This window comes from Heterodontus francisci, chromosome X (genome assembly GCF_036365525.1).
Source record: "Heterodontus francisci isolate sHetFra1 chromosome X, sHetFra1.hap1, whole genome shotgun sequence".
NCBI lineage: Eukaryota > Metazoa > Chordata > Chondrichthyes > Heterodontiformes > Heterodontidae > Heterodontus > Heterodontus francisci.
In genome coordinates, this window is record NC_090421.1 from 4,101,557 (window position 1) to 4,125,479 (window position 23,923).

A 23,923-nucleotide genomic window follows, 5' to 3' on the forward strand; every position below is an offset into this window, starting at 1 on the left:
ACTGTTTCTTTGCTAAAGCAATCCAACATTGACCTCACTTCCCAACTTTCACTCCATAACCAGTACCTTCCTCTGTAACAATCTCCCTGCAAAGCAGAAAGCTTTAGCGTTACAACAAAGGGAATGTTTTATTTTGGGGCAAATGTGAAACATTTCTGACGAACCCAGCAGATCCACTGGTTGATAACGAAGGGCTGCTACTCCTCAGAACATTGCACGGAATGCGGAGAAATGCAGTTGAACCGCACGCTACAAAAAACGCCAGGAAGCTGGATTAAAAACAGTTAAAAGCACTCAGAAATAGGAAGATTTTGCAATCTACCGAGTGCTGTTACAGTGATAGTGTGTGATACACTATTTGTTCAATAACTGGAATCAATTTTAAACCGCTGAAGTGACAACCATATAGTGTCTCACTCTTCACAGTACTGGTTTTGGGCCTTGATCCTTGACTTTGAGTTGCTCAGTTTTAAAAAAAGTGACAAAGTGATATGAATTATATTTAGTCATGTCTGGCTGGTATTGGATAGATTTTGCGCTCAGCTGTACACGGTTGTAGCGGACAATTGGATGATGTGCCCTTCTGCACGTTTCACATCCAATTCCTTCTGCCCACAATTTTGCGCCAGTTGCTCGTGTGCTTGCACTGTTCTTGTGCCAGAGCCTCATTAAAGCCCCAGAATGCACATCATAGAGTCATTACAGCACAGGAGGCGGCCATTCAGCCTATCGACCATGCTGGCTCTCTATAGAGCAATCCAGTCAGTCCCATTCCCCTGCTCGATCCCCTTAGCCCTACTAGTTTATTTCCCTCAAGTGCCCATCCAATTTCTTTTTGAAATCATTCATTGTCTCTGCTTCCAGTGCCCTTATAGGCAGCAATTTCCGGGTCCTTACCATTCACTGCGTAAAAAAGTTCTTACTCACAAACCCCCTGCATCTCTTGCTCAAAACCTTAAGTCTGTGTCCCTGTGTCCCTTAGGCCTCGTACCATCAGCTAATGGGAACAATTTTTCTTTGTCTACCTTCTCTAAACCCGTCATAATCTTGTACACCTCTATCAAATCTCCCTCAATCTCCTTTGCTCCAAGGAGAACAACCCCAACTTCTCCAACCTAACCTTGTAGCTAAAATTGCTCATCCCTGGAACCATTCTGGTAAATCTCCTCTGCACCCTCTCAAGGACCCTCACATCCTTCCTCAAGCGTGGTGACCAGAATTGGATGCAATACTCTGGTTGTGGCCTAACCAGAGCTAAAGGCCTGCTCAGGTCAGGAAAAAAAACCTGACCCGTAGCAGACAGAACCACATCGGACCCGAGCCCGACCCGGGCAGAGTCCCTCCATTTTTTCCCGCGCCCGACTCGACCCAACCACCAGAATGTTCACTTTACCTACCTTGCAACTCCGAAGCTGCAGCACGAGCGTGATGACGTCATAGCGACGCTCACTCGCTCACTGCGCAGACTCAGTTTCCCTCCTTGATGTCCCGGACTCCAGCTCAGGTAGGCTTTTCAACTTTTAACGCTTACCAGCAGAGCAAAATACAACACTTTTACTATGCGTGTCTGACCTGAACCTGGCCTGACCGGAGCCCGAAAGCCGGACTCGGAAGAGCGACCCAACCCAAACCAGACACGTCATCGGGTCCCGTAGGGTTCGGGTCGGGTAGCAGGCCTTTAACCAGAGCTTCATAAATGTTCAGCATAACTTCCCTGCTTTTGTACTCAATATCTCTATTTATGAAGCCCAAGATCCCAAATGCTTTGCTAATTACTTTCTTTATGTGCCCTGCCACTTCAAAGATCTATGCACATGAACCCCCAGGTCCCTCTGTCCCTGCACACTCTTCAGAACTGTGCCATTTAGTCTATATTGCCTCTCCCTATCCCTTCTGCCAAAATGCATCACCTCACATTTCTCTGTATCAAATTCCATCTGCCACTTGTCTGTCCATTCTGCTAGTCTATCTATGTCCTGTTGCAGTCAATTGGTATCATCCTCACTGCCACACCTCCAAGTTTGGTATCATTGGCAATTTTTTTTAAATTTTACTCTGTATTCCAATATCCAAGTCATTTTGTGGTCTTAGCAGTGAACCTTGGGGAACACCACTGTCTACCATCCTCCAGTCTGAAAAACTGCCATTTACCACGACTCGCTGTTTTCTGCCTTTAAGCCAATTTTTTTTATCAAGGCTGACACTGACTTTTCTATTCCACGAGCCTCAATTTTGGTAACCAGCCTTTTATGTGGTACTTTGTCAAATGCTTTCTTAAAATCCAAATAAACAACATCCACTGCATTCCCTTCATCAACCTTCTCTGTTACTTCATCAAGAAATTCAATTAGATTAGCCAAACGTGATCTACCTTACACAAATCTGTGCTGGCTACCCTTAATTAACTCGAACCGCTCCAAGTGTCTGTTGCTTTTTTTCCCCCCCGTTTATTGTTTCTAAAACCTTACCCATCACGGATGTTAAACTGACCAGCCTGTAATTATTAGGAATGTCCTTACACCCTTTCTGGAACAAGGGGATCACATATGCCATGTCAAAATATTTAAATGAATACTTGGTGCAATTTCCTGACTTTTGCACCCTCAGGTGCAGCCCAAAAGCAACTTTTTGATTTTCCCTCTTCTGTGAAGGTAAGCCTTGGAATTCTATTAGAATGTTCCATTCCCATTTTGAGTGTCCGAGATCAGCAACTCGGAGCGACCCACTGTTTCGTGACTCTGCCCATTGATATTCCAGTGGACCATCTGATGGCCAGTTATTCTTAAAAGAACATTACTGTACTTGTGGGGGAGGGAAGAATTTTGATATAAAGTGTTCCTTTCTGCAAATATATTTACAACTTCTTCTATTAGGTGATGTCCTCGTTTTCATTGCTGTTGGTGCACTGTGGCATATGGACATTTCAGGTTACGTCAGAATGAGGCCAGAATAGAGCCCACCTGACATCAGCACAAGCTCAGTCTGTGACACACTAATTAATGACCCTAACTAACGATGAGCCACCTCTTTTTAAAAACAAAAATCTGGATAATTACATGGCAACTTCATAATGTACTTACCAGTTTAAAAAAAAAGCAAGAAGTTATAAGTAGTACTAACTGAGCTGTTGCTTTAACAAAGTCTTTGCACCTCTTGTAACCATCATCCACCTTCCTTCACAATTTGCTATTCAGTTCATTGTCATTCTGCTTACAAGCATGCAGCAGCTGCCTCACCAGTCAGGATTTTTGCACTTGCATTTAATGGTAATATTCAGTCAACAGAGATGCAGCTATTAGGTTATATCATTGTTAAACATTATGCAACTATTAATCAAGCAGAATCCTTGTGAGGTACTTGTCATGAAGTAATTTAAGCATCAATGTGGTAATGACGTTGGGAAATGCAGATCATATATCTGAGGCTCCCAGATAAATTCAAATCTCTAAGTACTCACAGATGAGCAGCTTCCTGCACATGGAGTTATAGATATATTATAAATTATGGTGTTGCATATATTTTCCTACATTCTACGAGATTTAAAAACTGCTAACAGTACACTATCAGTCAAGTGATGCCATATACTCTTTCATTTACCGCCCACAACATAGCTGAGGGGCAGCTTGTTGCCCAATGAGAGTAAAGAGGAGTGGAACATGGGTTGGGCCCTCACTTCCCCAGACAGTAAATTCCTGGTCTAAAGTATAGACTGAGAGAAGGAAGGTTGGACATGCGAGACTCTTTTGATTGTCCTTTTGCCTCTCCCAGCAGCAACAGCAGAGGCCTGGGAGTGGCTTTTAAAAATGGGTAATGTCACTTTATTGATACACCCCAGTTTTCCAGAAAGCAGTCATGAAGGAATAGAAAAACAAGTATCATCAGAGGGACTGGGAAGTGCACTGGATTAAAATATCAAGCAGGAACAGGCAAATAAATTATAACTATGACAGCCAGCATGTGCTCCCACATGCAAGGAGTTTTGTTCTTGGAGCTTAAGCAGGAAAGTGGAATTGAACAGTGAGTCAGTTACCTGATATGCAGGTCAAGTGTGACCTGCCGTTTGTCTGTACCTGTATGCACCTGTACTCCATGAACCTTCAGAGGCTGAAAGACATTTCAGAGGTATGATCAGATCTCCAGTCAGCAACACAGACCTGAACAACTATCATTTCCTTGATATATTTGGAACCTATTTCAACCAGCATGCTCTGCAGTAAACAAGCTTCTGCTGCTAACAGTAAAAGCTCCCTTGATGACTCAAACTTAGCAAGCGAACAGCTGAAGGCTTCAGATTCATTCCATGGCCAGTGCTGAATTGGCTGTCTCCACTAGGACAGCAGTCAGTGTTAATAATTGACCTCATTGGCCAAGGTTTATGGTGACTGCTATCCAAGTGATTGAAAAGCACTATGTAAATGTTAAGTGAAGACAGGGTCAGTCTCAGCTGTTGTGGTCCTGATAGTCAAAAAACTTTGTCAACGCTCACTGCCTTAATTCACACCCAAATAATGGCCACCATGATAAAGGTACTGGAGGGTAAACAGTGTCCATGATCCACCATGTTAAAGGTCCTGACGGGGATCAGCGTCCATGGTGAGCCCTCTGTTGTGTAAATGGTTCTCTGCAACGGATATGAGTCACTCATTTGGTTTTTGTGTTTATTTGGCACCTTCATCATTGACCAAATCATCCTGATGGGCATCTGGAAATCTGCACATTCATTAATTATAGAGGCTGCATTCTACTGGAATTTCAGTAGATTTTTATTCTCATCAATAATACAGGGGGAGTTGTGGAAGCACATACATCCTGGGTGTGGTTTACTGAGGAATATCAGACTAAGTACTTTCTAAAACCACCAGTATTTCACTTAACTGTGTTAAAATGTTCTCTCCACACACGACCCAAGTTTGGAAGGGCAAACGTGTTGTTGTCAAACGAGGATAGGTTTGGACTCAGATGTCAGTAGTAGATTCGCCAACTTTAAGGGCATTTAAGTGGTCATTGGATAGACATATGGATGAAAATGGAATAGTGTAGGTCAGATGGTTTCACAGGTCGGCGCAACATCGAGGGCCGAAGGGCCTGTACTGCGCTGTAATGTTCTAATTCTAATGTGATACACTCATGGTCAAGGCTTAGATGAGAAGAATCACCATTTTAGCAAGGTACACAAGGGTGTGCATGGAACTGTACTGTACCGTCAGTCAGTGCCTTCACTAGAGGGTAAAATTGGGGGAGGGTGCAGGAAAAAGGTTGACACTCACTTGTTCTTTAAATGTACCTGTGGGGTTCACCGCAGAAAACACTGAAAAAAAACTCTCAGACCCAAGCTATGAGGAAATTAACACTCATTAGAGAAACACCATTTAATCTGTACAGATATTGAATTACCTTGACTCCAAAGCTGACTTTTGTGAAGGCGAAGGTTTGTAGGTGGTTGTTTGAACTCCGAATAATGGGAGCGATGGATTTCACCAACAGCTTCTCCAGGTACTGACCGATAAATGGCCACGCTTGCTGCAGAACCTACGGATAAAAAGTCTCTGTTAGATTGTTACATTTGTGAATTTACTCTTGGATCTAACAATCGCACCTAGCCCCAGGCAACATGATTCATTTTATTATAAATTTTTTAAAAAGTGCTGGAAATACTCAGCAGGTCAGGCAGCATCTGTGGAGCGAGAAGCAGAGTTAACGTTTCAGGTCTGTGACCTTTCATCAGACCTATCATTTTATTGTTTGCCTTCTTCTTTAAACTTATCCCATGCACCTTCCCCAGCTAACAGGACAGTCAAAAAATCTTTTAGGACTCCAGGTTGTTCAGTAACTGGTTGCTTGGCAATATGTGAGACAAGTCCAATGGAAACTTGCCTTCCAAATTTATTCCTCTCCCTCAGGAGGAAAGCAGATATCTGGTCAGCCCCTTCCTAAGCAGAGATTAGCCACTCGCTATATGAGCAATCTCAGATACAAATCTGATTAAAAATGGTCAAAACAAAATCCTGAGAAACTTAATCACGGTTAACTGGAATTAAGTAGCCAGGAAGTAAAGCCCCAATTTTAACCTAACTCGTCTGGCAGAAATGGAGAAGGTTTGGGTCGGATGCCCATTTTAAACTCTGCCCAATTTTACACTTCATTAACAGGTTAAAATTGTGGCTTTAAAACTCGGGAATCCCCTTGACAACTATATTTGTGCCAGAAAACACGGTTTTGGATCTGATTAATGCCTGGCTACTTAATGTAATTGAGAGATATATTATTAATGTCCTTTGTTTCAGTGTCTTCTTCTTCTTTGGCCTCCTTGTCTCGAGAGACAATGGGTAAGCGCCTGGAGGTAGTCAGTGGTTTGTGGAGCAGCACCTGGAGTGGCTATAAAGAACAATTCTAGAGTGACAGACTCTTCCACAGGTGCTGCAGATAAAATTGGTTGTCGGGGCTGTTACACAGTTGGCTCTCCCCTTGCACTTCTGTCTTTTTTCCTGCCAACTGCTAAGTCTCTTCGACTCGCCACTCTTTAGCCCCGCCTTTATGGCTGCCCGCCAGCTCTGGCGATCGCTGGCAACTGACTCCCACGACTTGTGATCAATGTCACAGGACTTCATGTCGCGTTTGCAGACGTCTTTAAAGCGGAGACATGGATGGCCGGTGGGTCTGATACCAGTGACGAGCTCGCTGTACAATGTGTCCTTGGGGATCCTGCCATCTTGCATGTGGCTCACTTGGCCAAGCCATCTCAAGCGCCGCTGACTCAGTAGGGTGTATAGGCTGGGGATGTTGGCCGCCTCGAGGACTTCTGCATTGGAGATACGGTCCTGCCACCTGATGCCAAGGATTCTCCAGAGGTAGCGAAGATGGAATGAATTGAGACGTCGCTCTTGGCTGACATACGTTGTCCAGGCCTCGCTGCCATAGAGCAAGGTACTGAGGACACAGGCCTGATACACTCGGACTTTTGTGTTCCGTGTCAGTGCGCCATTTTCCCACACTCTCTTGGCCAGTCTGGACATAGCAGCGGAAGCCTTTCCCATGCGCTTGCTGATTTCTGCATGGAGAGCCAGGTTACTGGTGATAGTTGAGCCTAGGTAGGTGAACTCTTGAACCACTTCCAGAGCGTGGTCACAGAGATTGATGGATGGAGCATTTCTGACGTCCTGTCCCATGATGTTCGTTTTCTTGAGGCTGATGGTTAGGCCAAATTCATTGCAGGCAGCCGCAATCTTGTCGATGAGTCTCTGCAGACACTCTTCAGTGTGGGATGTTAATGCAGCATCGTCAGCAAAGAGGAGTTCCCTGATGAGGACCTTCCGTACTTTGGTCTTCGCTCTTAGACGGGCAAGGTTGAACAACCTGCCACCTGATCTTGTGTGGAGGAAAATTCCTTCTTCTGAAGACTTGAACGCATGTGAGAGCAGCAGGGAGAAGATGATCCCAAACAGTGTAGGTGCGAGAACACAGCCCTGTTTCACGCCACTCAGGATAGGAAAGGGGTCTGATGAGGCGCCGCTATGCTGAATTGTGCCATTCATTTTGTCATGGAATGAGGTGATGATACTTAGTAGCTTTGGTGGACATCTGATCTTTGCTACTAGTCTGAAGAGACCACATCTGCTGATGAGGTCAAAGGCTTTGGTGAGATCAATGAAAGCAACGTAGAGGGGCATCTGTTGTTCGCGGCATTTCTCCTATAGCTGGCGAAGGGAGAACAGCATATCAATAGTGGATCTCTCTGCTCGAAAGCCACACTGTGCCTCAGGGTAGACACGCTCAGCCAGCTTCTGGAGTCTACCACCGCACCAAACAGCACGACAAAAAACGGAAAGATGGTACCAGTCCTTCGTTTTGCAAGCTGGAACGTCAGAACTATGTGTCGGAAGATGTTACACAAATCAACAATTCTTGGAAGACCGCCATCATTAGCAACAAGCTCAGTATACTCAATGTGGACATTGCAGCACTTCAGGAAACAAGCCTCCCTGCGAGCGGATCAGTAAGGGAGAAAGACTACACCTTCTACTGGCAGGGTAGGGATCCAGAAGAACCAAGACAGCATGGAGTAGACTTCGCCATCAGAAACTCTTTGCTCAGCACGATAGAGCCACCTACAAATGGCTCAGAACGCAGACTGTCCATCTGACTGCTCACCGCCTCTGGTCCAGTATACCTACTGAGCATCTATGCTCCAACACTCTGCTCCCCACCTGAAGTTAAAGACCAGTTCTGCGAGGAACTCCATAAGACCATTAGTAGCATTCCTAATACTGAACATTTGTTCCTGCTGGGGGACTTTAACACCAGGGTTGGGGCCAACCATGACTCATGGCCCTCCTGCCTTGGGCGCTATGGCATTGGAAGGATGAATGAGAATGGACAGAGACTGCTGGAGTTGCGTACCTACCACAACCTCTGCATCACCAATTCGTTCTTTCAAACTAAACCCGGTCACCAGGTTTCTTGGAGGCACCCAAGATCACGTTGTTGGCACCAGCTGGACTTCATCGTTACAAGGCAAGCCTCTTTAAACAGCATTCAAATCACACGCAGCTTCCACAGTGCGGACTGCGACACCAACCACTCCCTGGAGTGCAGCAAGGTTAGACTCAAACCAAAGAAGCTGCATCATTCCAAGCAGAAGGGCCACCCCCGCATCAACACTACCAGAATTTCTTATCCACAGCTGTTACATAAGTTTCTAAATTCACTTGAAAAAGCCCTTCAAAACACTCCTACAGGGGATGCAGAGACCAAGTGGGCCCACATCAGAGGCACCATCTATGACTCGGCAATGACCACCTATGGCAAACGTGTGAAGCAGAATACAGACTGGTTTCAATCTCACTTTGTAGAGCTGGAACCTGTCATAGCCGCTAAGCGCATTGCACTGTTGAACTACAAGCCCCCAACGAGTTAACATCCATAGCACTTAAAACAGCCAGAAGCGCTGCACAAAGAACAGCCAGGCGCTGTGCAAATGACCACTGGCAACACCTATGCAGTCGTATTCAGCTGGCTTCCAACACCGGAAACATAAGAATGTATGATGGCATTAAAAGAACTTTTGGGCCAACCATCAGGAAGATTGCCCCCTCAAATCTCAATCAGGGGACATAATCACTGACCAACGCAAGCAAATGGACCACTGGGTTGAGCACTACCTAGAACTGTACTCCAGGGAAAATGTTGTCACTGAGACTGCCCTCAATGCAGCCCAGTCTCTGCCAGTCATGGATGAGCTGGACGTACAGCCAACAAAATCGGAACTCAGTGATGCCATTGATTCCCTAGCCAGTGGAAAAGCCCCTGGGAAGGACAGCATTACCCCTGAAACAATCAAGAGTGCTAAGCCTGCTATACTTTCAGCACTCTACGAACTGCTTTGCCTGTGCTGGGATGAGGGAGCAGTACCACAGGACATGCGCGATGCCAATATCATCACCCTCTATAAGAACAAGGGTGACCGCGGTGACTACAACAACTACCGTGGAATCTCCCTGCTCAGCATAGTGGGGAAAGTCTTCGTTCGAGTCATTTTAAACAGACTCCAGAAGCTGGAGTGTCTACCCTGAGGCAGAGTGTGGCTTTCGAGCAGAGAGATTCACCATTGACATGCTGTTCTCCCTTCGCCAGCTACAGGAGAAATGCCGCAAACAACAGATGCCCCTCTACATTGCTTTCATTGTTTCAGTGTACCTTCATGATTTTGAATGATACATCTGAGGTGGACATTCTGAAGCAGACAGCGATTAAGACAGGTCAGAGGCTCCAACGTACCAAACAGATACATAACAAGGGTCAGTCTTCTATTGCATTTTAGCACAGGCAGAGCACTTTTATATTTGATGGTCTGTGGAGAATAGTAAAGTTTGTAATTACTGTAACGTTCAATACTGTTCTTTTACCATTCAATAATCTGTCTGCTATTTTATAGCTTGAGCCACAGTCTGACAAACTGTTTATTCTCCTGCGTACTGAAATGAAAGTAGTAACATGAGCTCACGTGGATACAGTAACAAGGCTACATATTGGGTGGGTAAAGACAGAGTCCAGTTGTAGGGAGTGGTTGTGGCAGTGAGCCTGAGAAAAATATCTAGTGGAAAAACAACACAAACCAAGAGCTACATTTTTACTACTGTGGAAGTGGTTGTCAGCTGCATGCAGAGTAGCCATAACACAGTAACATAGGGTCTTTACACAGGGTCACTGTCTGGACAGCCTCAGCCTCCCAAGTGGAAGAGTGCTTGGAATCAGGTGTTCATAACATAAATACATTTTTCTGTACAAATAAACCATTTGTCCTGCACTGCACCCAAACCAAGGTCACATAGTGAACTGGAGTATTCGCTTATCCCAATTACTTAACAAGAAAAAAATATAAACAGAACAATCTCCTAATTCTGAAATTAGCTTAAAGACATGTTCCTTTTAGTTTCTCATTACTTTATAGACCCGTATAAAAATCCTAATCTTTTTAGAAGGCCTCGTCATACTTCATCCAGACCATTTATTCAAAAGGACATGTCGTTATTTAGTTATTTTTAATTAGGTATTTTTAAAAATCCTTTCCTATTTCTGTGCATTCAGTCCCTTCTCCAGAACACTGCCTGGCTGAAAACTGAACGATCTGCAGTTATCCTTTCCTTAAAGCGATATAATCCAGCTTCTGTTATGGCTGAGTGGCTAAAGGCACCTAGTGTGGTATAAAGCCATACTGACCGCAGGGACCCAAGTTGAACCCAGTTAGCTGGTAAGAAATAGAAGCAGGGGTAGATCGTACAGCCCCTCGATCAATACGATCCTAGCTGATCCTCGGCTTCAACTTCACTTTCCCGCCCACTCCCCTTATCCCTTGATTCTCAGATCAAAAATCTCTCTATCTCAGATGTAAATATATTCAATGATGGAGCATCCACAACCCTCTGGGGTAGGGAATTCCATAGATTCACAATCCTCTGAGTGAAGAAATTTCTCTTCATCTCAGTCCTAAATGATTGACCTCTTATCCTGAGACTGTGGCCCCGTGTTCTCGATTCTTCAACCAGAGGAAACAACCTCTCAGTGTCTATCTGTCAAGACCCTTCAGAACCTTGTTGTTTCAATGAGATCACCTCTCATTCTTCTAAACTAGAGAATATATAGGCCCAATTTATTCAGCCTCTCTGCTGGGGCAGCAGTTGGAGTGCGACAACTGGCCTCAGGGTTAGGGAGGTGGGAAAAAGACTGACCAGAGAACAGTTGGCACCCGTCAAACACGAGATCCAACAATGGACAGATTTTCCATGAGAGAAGGGAGAGAGAAAAACTGGTAAAGAGAAAAATCTGCATGGTCCTGTGATTTTCCTTTTTGAGGGACTTCCAATTATCACACAGTGGTAGGACATGGGTGCTGCCTGAAAACTGCCCACACAGCAAGCTTTACAATCTCAGTCAAGCCGTTGTGCCTTTCCACTTGAAGCCTCCGCAAGAATCAGAGGGCGAGTTGCTCCAGGCTGCTCCCTAGTATCTCAGAAACTTGCAACTAGGTCTTTGTCAACAAGGCATCAGGTTGAAAAGGATGCTCAACATCGTCAACACTCATACTTCACAAGCGTTTCGTTCAATGTGCCCGATTCACACATGAAAGTCAAAAGTTCCACTTGAAACTCCCCCCACAAGTTGTGAGCATTTGAAATATTCCTGGAAATCACAAGATTTGCGACCAAATTGTAAGAATTAACTGGATGTGATGTTGGGTGATATATCAAGGGAAAAGGGAACAATTTATTACTTAAGTAAATACATGTAATAAAAACTGAAAATTTAAATTGGGTTAAGTGCACGTCCTCTCCAGCTTCACTCATCACATTCATCCACATCTGCTGCTGATCGAGCTATAGTCAATGATGTCACTGGATCGGATTGCATCTTGTGCAGTCTCCCTGCAGGAGCAACCCTCCACTGCACAGGCAGAAAAAGCTCCTCACACTCAAAGAAAGTCATTAATGAGGCAGTTCCTACCTTGTTTAACCAGTCTGTACGCTCGAGATCCTGGAAGGTAATCTGTGAAGAAACAACGCATCGTCAGTTTGTCAGTCTTTTAATAAACTGATTAATAAATCGGTCCAGGCAAGTCTGCAATGTGACAGCCTTTCAAAGGCAGCTCTCCCCAGAGTATCTGGTGTTAAAACAATATGTATTTTGTGACTAACCATCACAAATACCAGAGGTGTCTTCAATTGGTGGGAAAAGAACAGGGGAGCAGTTAAGTTGGAGCAGCTCCATTTCCTGCCAGATTCCCCACTTTAATGGCGCTGTGTTTTTGATGGATGAGGCCTAAGGGCCCCAGGTGAAAACACTGGGCATCTACTGCCAGCAGGTTTCACCCCTCTTCAGCCACCAAATCCTCATATCACATGGGGTAAATTTTACAAACGAGTGCTCCCAGCATGAAGCACTGCACATGGGGAGCACGTAACATGTGTAGGTCAATGTGCTTCACACAACTTGCTGTCCCAGTAAACAAAACTCTGTCTTGGAATGCATAAAAGCTACTCTTACACATATACTGTTGAAAGATTTCTTTGCCAATATTTCTCATTGTGAACACATTTAGTTTTAAGGTGGAAATTTTCACAAAAAGGCATTTATAACGTTGCTACACACTGTGACCAGAGGAAGCCTCACCTTGGTATCTGTCATAGGATAGCCACTGGCGGAGGCCAGGAATAGTGATCATAGACCTGCCCCCCGGCGCGCCAACTCCTGTGCATGCGCACATGCAAAAATGTGAGCTTAAGGCCTGCCAATATAATTAATGAAAACGGGCACAGAGCACTACAACTGCATGTTTTGCGCACTGAACCACTTTATTAAGTTTAAGTAACAATTACCAATATAACTAATATCTGTGGTATAGTAACTAACAAATGCCTAATACTCCCTTCATGCTTTTTGCTAATGAAATCACATTCTTTTAACCATTCTGGATAGAACAACCATCTTCTCTAAACAGTTTCAATTGGTGAATGGTGGTGGGTGTGGTGATGGGGACAATTCTAGGATTTTCTTTGCAGGCATTCACCGACCTGGAAATGATTTTCAATGACTGACGTAGATATTAGCCAATGTGGCTGGTAGGACAACTTGAGGGTGGCGTCATGAGGATACAGGACAGGTCCAATAGGACCTTTCCCCATGGGTACTTACTGACCTGGAGATGATTTCATGATGTCGTGAGAACATTCAACCAATAAGGCTGGTAGGGTGGCCAGTTGGAACCACCCAGACTCCAGTTGGTTGATTGTGATATCATTAATTTTAAATCATTTCCACATTGATTGACGAATGCCCGCGAGTGAATGGACCTTCCCCTCAGGCTGAGCCACTGCATTGCGACCTTCAAAATACCAGACCTAAGGGTGTCCAGTACTGCAATGGGGCCAAATGCGCTGAAATCCGAACTGTCCAGTACAAAACCAGATAAATGGCCACCATTGTATTCAATATTACAGCAATCAGCTGATAGTCAAAATAAGTAAATCACCATTTCGTTTTGTTCAAGTGTACAATAATTTCATCTATGTGTGACAGAATAAAGGCAGTAAGCTCTCTTGTATACATTGATGGCACTGGAATAGGCCCCTCTGCTCCATCATCTCGGCCACAAACAAATCTGCAAACTTGTGAAATGAGAGAAGGCTATCCAGCTCCTTTCACAGACTCTACCCAGTGAATCTCCCAAGGAAAGGATCGATAAAGTTTCTCTCTACCCCATGGCCCCAAAGAGAAATAAAGCAGAACTCCAGAATACTCAGCTAACTTTAACATTCTACGTAGCCTGGGAATAGCACAAAACTGGCAATAGAGATTTTAAGAAATTGGGCCGAGTGTAAAGCAGGCAGTTGATTCACTATCTCCCATTTCGCACTACCGCCCTCGACGGATTTAATACCTACAATAAACAAAACCTAGAAAGACTTTCTCTCTTGGCATTTTTTCGTGGACGAAGATTTTGGAAGGTTGTAGTCATCGGTTACAGGCCCGCTGGTGGCTAGTCAGGCCTATATGTGACCAGCAGATTCTCCCACAGAGGGTACAAGTGAAGGTATAGTCGCTGTTGGAGACAATTGGATCTATCCTTCTCCTCCTTTTCTCTTTCACGCTGGTTCTTCGCTCAGTCTCGAAAAGGTGTCTGTAGTCCTCACAGAATCACAGAATAATACAGTGCAGAAGAGGCCCTTTGGCCCATCGATGCATTAAAACACCTGACCTGTCTACCTAATCCCATTTGCCAGCACTTGGCCCATAGCCTTGAATGTTATGACGTGCCAAGTGCTCATCCAGGTACTTTTTAAAGGATGTGAGGCAACCTGCCTCTACCACCCTCCCAGGCAGGGCATTCCTTATGTAGCATCTCCAGGCATCACGATCTGTGGCCTGTGCTTCCCACTGGTGATGGTTGATGCGGCACACAGAGAGGGACTTCTTCAGGGAGTCCTTGAAATGTTTGCATGGGGCCCCTCTGTTCCTTTACCCGTGGTCAGCTCTCCATACAACACAATCTTGGGCAGGCGACTGTCGTCCATCCGGGCAACGTGACCCGCCCAACGCAGTTGGCTTTTCAGGAAGATGGCCTCGATGCTGGTGATGTTAGCTGTTTCCAGGACTTCAATCTTTGTGATGTGGTCCTGCCAGTGGATCTCGAGGATGCTGTGGAGGCAGTGCTGATGGAAGTGCTCTAGAAGGCGTACATGATGACAGTATAGGACCCATGACTCAGCACCATATAGAAGGGGGTGAGGACTATGGTTTTGTACACTTTGAGTTTGGTCTGTGCTCTGAGGCTGTGGTTGCTCCACACACATTTGTAGAGTCAGCCGAATGTACTGCTTGCTTTTGAGAGCCTATTGTCCACTTCCTCGTCTATGGTGGCATCAAACTGGATGACGCTCCCCAAATAAGTAAATTGCTCAACGGCATTCAGCTCGGTTTCCTCAATGATAATGCTTGGTGGTCTATATTCTTCTTGGGGTGCAGGCTGATGCAGGATTTCAGTTTTCTTTAAACTGATTTTTCGTCAAGAGTTGTGTTGTTATACATTGCAGGTCAGACTGACTGTGGGCCAGGAGAGGACAGTCATTGGCAAAAAGAAGTTCACAGATGAGTTTTTCTTGTGTCTTTGTGTGAGCCTGAAGACACCCGAGGTTGAAAAGGCCTCCCTCAGTCCGGAAACGTACATAAACTCCCTCCTTAAGGTCTTCCGTTGCTTGCTGCCGCATCATGCTGAAAAAGATGGTGAATAGGGTCAGGGCCAGCGCACATCCCTGCTTCACACCATTGGAGATATGGAAGGGACTTGTGAGGTCGCTGTTTTGCTCGACTTGTCCATACTGATTTTCATGAAACTGCTTCACCATGGTCAGGAACCTGGGTGGGCATCGAGTTTAACAAGGATTTTCCAAAGTCCATCGCTGCTCACAGTGTTGAATGTTTTGGTGAGGTCTATGAAAGTGACGTACAGGCCTTTGTTTTGCTCACAACACTTTTCTTGTAATTGTCTGAGTGCAAATACCATGTCTGTGGTGCCTCTGTTTGCTCTGAAACCACACTGGCTCTCTAGGAAGTTTTCAGAAAGACTTTATTTACAGAACAGATGCAATGCCATTTGGAAAGAATTGACAATACCTAGGCTGACTTGTGCCTAACTGCTGTTATAAATAAAAAGAAAATTCCACAGGATTCTGGCAATTGTTTTAATTCTGTGGCAAAATTCAGTGGAAAGTTTCAGAACTGCCAAAGAACACACATGGCTTACAATTATGGCATCCTTCACAGGGTACACGGCACAAATCAAAAGCATTTCCTCTTCCCCTCCCCCAGTGGAAAAAATGTAAGTGTTTGAAACTGGAATCCTTCACAGCACAACAGTACATTGTTCATAATACTTGGCAGAGGATTCTGGGGAATTTATATATCTGTTATTTTAATATGTTCCCAATCACTGCTCTCCCCCTCAGTTAAGGCCTAAAACAGTTAAGATAAAACCAAGCTAGCTGTTTGAGTCAAAGTTGTGGGGAGAGGCTGACAAATTAAAAGGAGGCACTTCCACCTCAGCAGTGATTTTAAACAATGGTCATGTCAGTGGAAGCAGGGAATCCTTAGACAGCTGCAGACTCTAGTTATTTCTTCACACTATTAATTCCTCTTCCAGCAGCTCCCACTGCTGCTGGCGACGTCCAGGCCGGTCATCCTAGGCGGTGATTTCAACTGCATCATCGATGCGGCTGGACGATCCGGCAGTGACGACAGCAAACTGGACGCTACGTCCAGATTCCTAGTAGAAACAGTTAAGGATGCCAAACTGCACGACGTCTTCAGCAAACCTGCAGACGGAGCGCAGCGCAGATACACATGGTCAAGATCGGACGGGTCTGCCCGTTCCAGGATTGACTTCCTGTTTGTGTCCCGTGCTGTCACGGTCGGATCCACCGATGTCAAGCCGGTGTTCTTCTCCGACCACTGCCTCTTACTGGCCGACTGTCACTTACAGGACGACCAGCGGGTTGGCAGAGGGACGTGGAAGCTCAATGCGACACTGCTGACCCCAGAGAACGTTGAGGAACTCAAAAGGGATTACAAAGGTTGGAGGACCGTGAAACCCCTCTTTGAGTCTCCAGTTCACTGGTGGGAAGCGATAAAGGAGAACATCAAGAGGTTCTTCATCCACAAAGGTGTTCAGAAGGCGAGAGAGAGACAGAGGGAACTGTCCCGACTCCAGAAAATTATGCAAAATCTACTCCGGTTGCAGTCAATGGGGGTCGAGGTCAAGGAGGACCTCCAAGAGGTGAAGAGCCAGCAGGCCTCGCTCTTTGCCAAGGAGGCCTCCAAGATCATCTTCCGGTCCAGAGTCCGCTCCATCGAGCAGGATGAGACGTGCTCGCGTTACTTCTTCCAAAAGGTACACAGAGAGAGCTCTGTTATCAGCAGCCTGAAGGAAGAAGATGGCTCGGTAACGTCTTCGCAGTCCGACATACTAAGGATCAGCAAATCCTTTTATGCTGGGCTGTATGACGCGAAGCCCACAGACAGCAGAGCCTCCCAGTCCTTCCTGTCATCTATCACAGAGGTCCTAGATGACAGCAGGAGGGAGAGACTGGACAAGCCGCTAATTCTGAACGAGCTGACAAAGGCCGTCGAGTCTTTCGAGACGAGTAAAACTCCCGGGAGCGACGGCTTACCGGTCGAGTTGTACTCGTCCCTGTGGGACTGGGTCGGCCCGGACCTGCTGGAAGTATACGAGAGTATGCTCCTGGCAGGCAGCATGTCAGAATCCATGAGAAGAGGCATCATCACCCTCATTTACAAGCAGAAGGGGGAGAGGGCAGAAATCAGAAATTGGCGGCCCATCTCACTGCTTAATGTTGATTACAAGATTCTGTCCAAAGTCATAGCCAGTCGAGTCAAGTCTGCTCTGGAGTTGGTGATTCACCCCGATCAGACCTGTACTGTACCCGGCAGGAAGATCTCTGATAGTCTCGCGCTACTCAGGGATACGATCGCCTACGTACGGGACAGGAGGGTGGACACCTGCCTCATCAGTCTGGACCAGGAGAAGGCTTTTGACAGGATATCGCACACCTACATGATGGACGTGCTTTCCAAAATGGGGTTTGGGGAGGGAATCTGCAATTGGATCCAACTGCTCTACACAAACATCAGTAGCGCAGTGTCAATCAACGGGTGGGAATCTGAAAGTTTCCCGATCAAATCTGGAGTCCGACAGGGCTGTCCTCTGTCCCCGGTCTTGTTTGTTTGCTGTATTGAACCCTTTGCTGAGTCTATTAGGAAGGATGCGAGCATAAGAGGGGTGACAATCCCAGGCAGCGGAGGCACTCAGGTCAAAACCTCCCTGTACATGGATGACGTCGCCGTCTTCTGCTCGGATCCGCTGTCCGTGCGCAGACTGATGAGCATCTGCGACCAGTTCGAACTGGCCTCGGGAGCCAAAGTTAACCACGGCAAGAGCGAGGCCATGTTCTTTGGGAACTGGGCTGACCGATCCTTTGTCCCCTTCACCGTCAGGTCAGATTACCTGAAGGTGCTGGGGATATGGTTCGGAAGGGCCGGGGCGTGCACCAAAACATGGGAGGAGCGAGTAGCCAAGGTACGACAAAAGTTGGGCATGTGGGGGCAGCGATCTCTCTCCATTGTGGGTAAGAACCTGGTCATCAGGTGCGAGGCGCTCACGTTGTTGCTCTACGTGGCGCAGGTCTGGCCCATACCCCACTCCTGCGCCGTGGCAGTCACCCGAGCCATTTTCCGCTTCGTCTGGGGATCTAAAATGGACCGGGTCCAGAGGGACACGATGTTCAAATCTCTGGACATGGGCGGGAAAAATGTACCCAACGTGGCCCTCATCCTGATGACCACCTTCGTGTGCGGCTGCATCAAGCTATGTGTAGATCCCCAGTACGCAAACTCCAAGTGTCACTACGTGCTGAAGTTCTATCTGTCCCCGGTGTTGCGAAGGATGGGCCTGGTCACATTGCCGCGGAACGCACCATGCAGTTGGGCGGCGCCGTACCACCTATCCTTCGTGGAGCAGTTTCTGCGGAAAAACACCTTTGACCACCGGTCCATCAGGCAGTGGTCTGCACGGAATGTCCTCAAGGCCCTACGGGAAAAGGAAACGGTGGATCCTGTCGGATGGTTCCCCGAGCAGACCGTCAAAGTCATTTGGCGGAATGCCTCATCACCAGAACTTTCAAACAAGCACCAAGACGTAGCTTGGCTGGTGGTGAGAAGGGCCCTCCCCGTCAGATCCTTCATGCACACCCGAAGTCACGCCCCCTCCGCGCAGTGCCCCCGCGTTGGCTGTGGTGGGGAAGAGACGGTCGCCCACCTCCTCCTGGAATGTGCCTTTGCAAAGCAGGTGTGGAAAGAGATGCAGTGGTTTTTGTCAAGGTTCATCCCAAGCAGCTCTGTAACACAGGAGTCTGTGCTCTACGGGCTGTTCCCAGGGACGCACACCGAGACAAACATCAACTGCTGCTGGAGGACAATCAATTCGGTGAAAGACGCCCTTTGGTCTGCCCGAAACTTGCTGGTCTTCCAGCGCAAAGAGTTGTCCACCACCGAATGTTGCAGACTGGCACATTCCAAGGTCCAGGACTACGTGCTGAGGGACGCACTAAAGCTTGGGACAGCTGCAGCAAAGGCTCAATGGGGAAAGACCACAGTGTAAGGTTCCCCCAGCAAGCTGGACTGAGGGGCTGGATCCATGGGAAACCCCTCCAACTGTATCGTTAATATTCTCAATTGCTGTAAATGTAAAACTGTAATTGACATGACAATTGTGAAACGGAAGGGTTGGGAAGAAACTCATGACATTATTGAAAGAAACTGATCTCTTTTGCAATGTTTGTATTTTTTGGTGCTGTTTGGAAACTGTTTGGCAATGTAATTTTTACAGATTTTTATGAATAAAGTATATTTTGGAAATTAAAAAAAAAAAAAAAATTCCTAAGCTACCAGCAGCTTGTAGGGAGACCATGACATGCCACCCGTTTGGTTTTGCCTTATTTTTGTGTGGGATTGTCAGCAAGTTTTGAAACTAAAATCCAGAAACCAAATATTACATTTTTGTTTGAACAAACAGTAATACTATTTTTTCTTCATATCCTTCTGTGTGCAATGGTCTGGAGATGTTAGTTACTAAAGTTTTTGATCAATTTAACTCACTAGGAAGACAAACCTCAGAATTCAAACCGTTCTCCCACACCCTGCACACCATACACTTCACATTGAACGGTTTTGAAGTTGGACAAAAAGTGGTCTATTTATTCCCAGCTTTGAGTTCAGACAGCAGGAAGCAGTGTGTTTATCTCATCACATCTCCAATCCTTCCTGTTTTTGTCGTACCTCTGATCCTTTTCCTATCATAACCAACTTTCACATTGATTGATACTGTATGGGTCTTATAACCAGCATTTAACTAAGTCTAAAAGAAAATTAATTCATCAGGAAGCAGGTAATTCTGAAGCTTTCTCTTCCTGAGAAGGCTGTGGATACTAAGGATCAAATGAAATTTTTAACACTGACGTTGATAGATTTTTGTTCAGTAAGGGTATCAAAGGATATGGATCAAAAGGTAGGTAAATGGAGTTGAGGTGCAAATTATCTGACTGAATGACGGAACAGACTCAAAGGGCTGAATGGTCTCCTCCTGTTCCTATGCAGCTTTCCTTTTGGATTGGATCAAATTTGAGTGCACAATCCAGCACATTTCTAGAATGTAAATCTGACACCAAGAGGCTGTGACTTTTACGCCACTGCGATGTATATGCTTTTTTATATATATAGTGCCTTGCATTGTTGTAGATATTTTGAGTATCCAGCACTCCTGTCAGCATTGATAGCTCGCTGGAAAATGATTACAGCTTCCGTTGAGGTACTTCAGTCTATTAGAGGAAATGTAGCCCTTTTCATGCGAGTCACTACTGCTGCCTGAAACTGTTGATAAGATCACATGCAAGCACAGTTGTGACAAAAAAAACTCAAAAAAATGCCTGGCACTGTGGCAGTACTAACAGATTCAGACTCAAACAGGAAACTACATCAGCCATTTGTTCAATGCTTTGTTATTAAGGTGTTAAAGACCTCTTAAAGAGAGGGTTTCTGTTAGTCAATGTGTGCATCTGAGATGGAATAGGATGCTATTTCAGTGGTATACATGGCAGACCAGATGTGGATCTGTGCCCAGAATTCTCCAGCTCACAGAGTTCTCAATCTCAGTCCTGCTATCGACACAGGGTGGGGACTAGATGTTCAAAGGGAAATGGACGAAGAACAAGTCACCCCAGGCCACTCTCTGCTCTCATGCACATCTCAACAGCAAAATCACAGTGGAAATGACAGAAGTCGAAGGATCTCCAGTCCCTCTGTTAACTGTATATCAGTTGTATTTAATTATATGCAGGTGGAGGGCATTAATTGGGGGTTTCACTTGAGCACATATAAAGAGACGGTTACTGAAACTGTGGGGTGGTTCAGTTAAGAGGTGTACGTTTGTAATGTTTCACTCTGTAAATAAATATTAGACTAAAGATTGGCTCCAGTGCTATACTTCACAAACTGACTTTCCGGAATAGAACACCAACAGGGGAAGAAGAAAGAAAAACTAAATAACTTTGTTGGCATCCTTCCATCTATGAAAGATGATGGACACGCAGCAAACAATCCATTTAGGTGGGGTGTCTTCTCTTGGTGCACCTTTGCTGATGACAGTGAAGGCCAATCCTTGAGAGGCAGGTTTTGTCACATTTGCTGCACGCAAAGCTGCCAAGTGATGCTGTGAGTTGTTGTTTTTGATGTTGGTGCCTGTTGCCAAGCTGCTGTAGCAACTGGTCGCCATGGTAGTGCACACCAGTCCACAGGATGCGTCGCCATTTCCCTCTTTCACCAGCTAGTGACTCCCATGTGCAATAGTCGACATTTAGGACTTGCAAGCATCCTTGAAGCGGAGCTTTGGATGCTCCACTGGTCGTCTGGCCCCGGCTACCTCACCATACAGAAGGTCCTTGGGTATGCGATCATCTTCCATCCTGCGGACATGCCCAATCCACCAAAGCTTCCTCTGTTTGATTTGTGCCAACACACTTGGGAGCTCTGTCTTTGAGAGGACTGCCACATTTGTGATTTTGTCCTGCCAGGATATACTCATAATGCACCACAGACAGTGAAGATGGAAATTATTGAGCTTCTTTTCCTGGTAGCTGTAAGTCACCCATGTTTCACAGCCATACAGCAAGGTGCTGAGAACACAGGCCTTATAAACCATCAGCTTGGTCCTGAGGGTCAGCTTGGTGTTATCCCATGCGGGTTTCACAAATCAGCCAAAAGGTGGTAGCTGCTTTCCCTATGTGTGTATTGAGCTCTGCATTAAGGGACAGATTGTCTGTTATCGTGCACCCAAGCTAACAGAATTTGCTAACCACTTCCAGTGGGGTGTTGTTTAGTGTGATCAGGGACAGAGATGCAACACCTTGTCCCATGACCATGGTTTTCCTGACGCTTATAGTCAAGGAGAACAAGTTACAGGCACGGGAGACAGTCCATGAGTCTTTGTAGCTGAGTTTCCATGTGAGTGACTAGTGCAGCACCATCGGCATAGAGGAGCTCTCTGATCAGGACACGGTATTTTTGTCTTCGGTTCCAGCCTGGACAGATTGTAGAGCTTGACGTCTGATCTACTGTGCAAACAGACTTCTTCATATCTGCAGGGAAGGCGAAGGTCATGAGCATGGAGAAGAAGATGTCAAACAGAGTGGGGGCTAGGACACAACCCTGTTTCACTCCATTCTTCACTCTGAAACTGTCAGAAGTGGAGCCATCAAACTGTACTGTGCAGTGCACGTCATCATGGAAGGAGCGGATGAGACTGAGGAGCTTCAGTTCACAGCCAATTTTTCCCAAAATCTTGTAGAGCCCTGCTCTGCTGACGGTGTCGAATGCCTTAGTGAGATCCACAAAAGAAAGATAAAGGGGTATACTCTGTTCCCTACACTTCCCTTGTAGCTGGCCTATGGAGAAGATCATATCCACAGTAGATCTGCCAGCACGGAAACCACACTGCACTTCCGGGTACACTCAGTCTGCCAGTAAATGGAGTCTTTTAAGTATGACCCTAGCAAAGACCTTCCCCATGATGCTAAAGAGTGAGATGCCCCTGTAGTTGTTGCAGTCTCCTCTGGTATCACACATCCCCTGTGGAACAGGGCCTACTTTCCAGCAGAGATGGAGGTGGTCATAAAAGGTGTGGCAATAGATGGGACTTTCCATGTTTGAGCAGTTTGGCTGGGATTCCATCCTTGCCCGGTGCCCTTCTGTTCACTAGACTGAGTAAAGACTAACTCCAGTACTAGCCTTAACCAAATGACTTTCCGGAATATAACACCCTCTAACTAGAGGAGCTACACCAACAGAGGAAGAACAAAAAATACTAAATAAACTTACCCCAACCAAATTATAGAGGGGGAGTTTTTCCACTGTAAAAGCAATGAAATAAAACCCAGTACCACTTCAGTTGGTGCAGTTGTGGTGGCCTGCTGGTTATTGGCGGCTCTTGCAATCACCAATAGAATTCAACCCTGAAATTGAGTAAACACCAAGCCCTCCCCCGCCAACATATCACAAACTCAGCACAGCCAACATTCAAAGTCAGTCACGTGTTCTGCAGGTTTTAAAAAAAAATTATTTCATGGGATGTGGGCATCGCTGGCAAAGCCAGCATTTTTTGCCCATCCCTAATTGCCCTTGAGAAGGTGGTGGTGAGCTGCCTTCTTGAACCGCTGTAGTCCATCAGGTGGGGTACACCCACAATGCTGTTAGGGAGGGAGTTTGAGGATTTTGATCCGGTGACAGCGAAGCAACGGCGATATGTTTCCAAGTCAGGATGGTGTGTGACTTGGAGGGGAACTTGCAGGTGGTGTACCCGTGCATTTGCTGCCCTTGTCCTTCTAGTTGGTAGAGGTTGCAGGTTTGGAGGGTGCTGTTGAAGGAGGCTTGGTGTGTTGCTACAGTGCATCTTGTAGATGGTACACACTGCTGCCACTGTGCATCAGTGGTGGAGGGAGTGGATGTTTGTAGATGGGGTGCCGATCAAGCGGGCTGCTTTGTCCTGGATGGTGTCGAGCTTCCTGAGTGTTGTTGGAGCTGCACTGATCCAGGCAAGTGGAGAGTATTCCATCACACTCCTGACTTGTGCCTTGTAGATGGTGGACAGGCTTTGGGGAGTCAGGAGGTGAGTTACTCTGCAGAATTCCCAGCCTCTGGCCTGCTCTTGTAGCCACAGTATTTATATGACTGGTCCAATTCAGTTTCTGGTCAATGGTAAGATCCAGGATGCTTCAGTGATGGTAATGCCATTTATGTCTTTTACGCATGA

General features: G+C 46.0%; 1 protein-coding gene across 4 annotated transcripts in view; it reads right to left on the bottom strand.

Moving 5' to 3' along the window:
- esyt1a (extended synaptotagmin-like protein 1a) overlaps positions 1–23,923 on the bottom strand; it is a 155,199-nt gene that overhangs the window by 65,244 nt on the left and 66,032 nt on the right. For 2 of the 4 annotated variants that reach the window (XR_010971233.1, XM_068024550.1), the window contains exons 2-4: positions 11,998–12,039; positions 5,395–5,529; positions 4,031–4,104 (exon numbers count right to left, since the gene is read on the bottom strand). Coding sequence is in view for 2 of the 4 variants with exons in the window: in XM_068024550.1 (XP_067880651.1) it covers positions 4,031–4,104; positions 5,395–5,529; positions 11,998–12,039 (251 nt within the window). In the remaining 2 variants the exon portion in view is untranslated. Of the gene's footprint in view, positions 1–4,030; positions 4,107–5,394; positions 5,530–11,997; positions 12,040–23,923 lie in introns of those variants that run through there. The other 2 variants (XM_068024551.1, XM_068024552.1) reach the window with 2 other exon arrangements.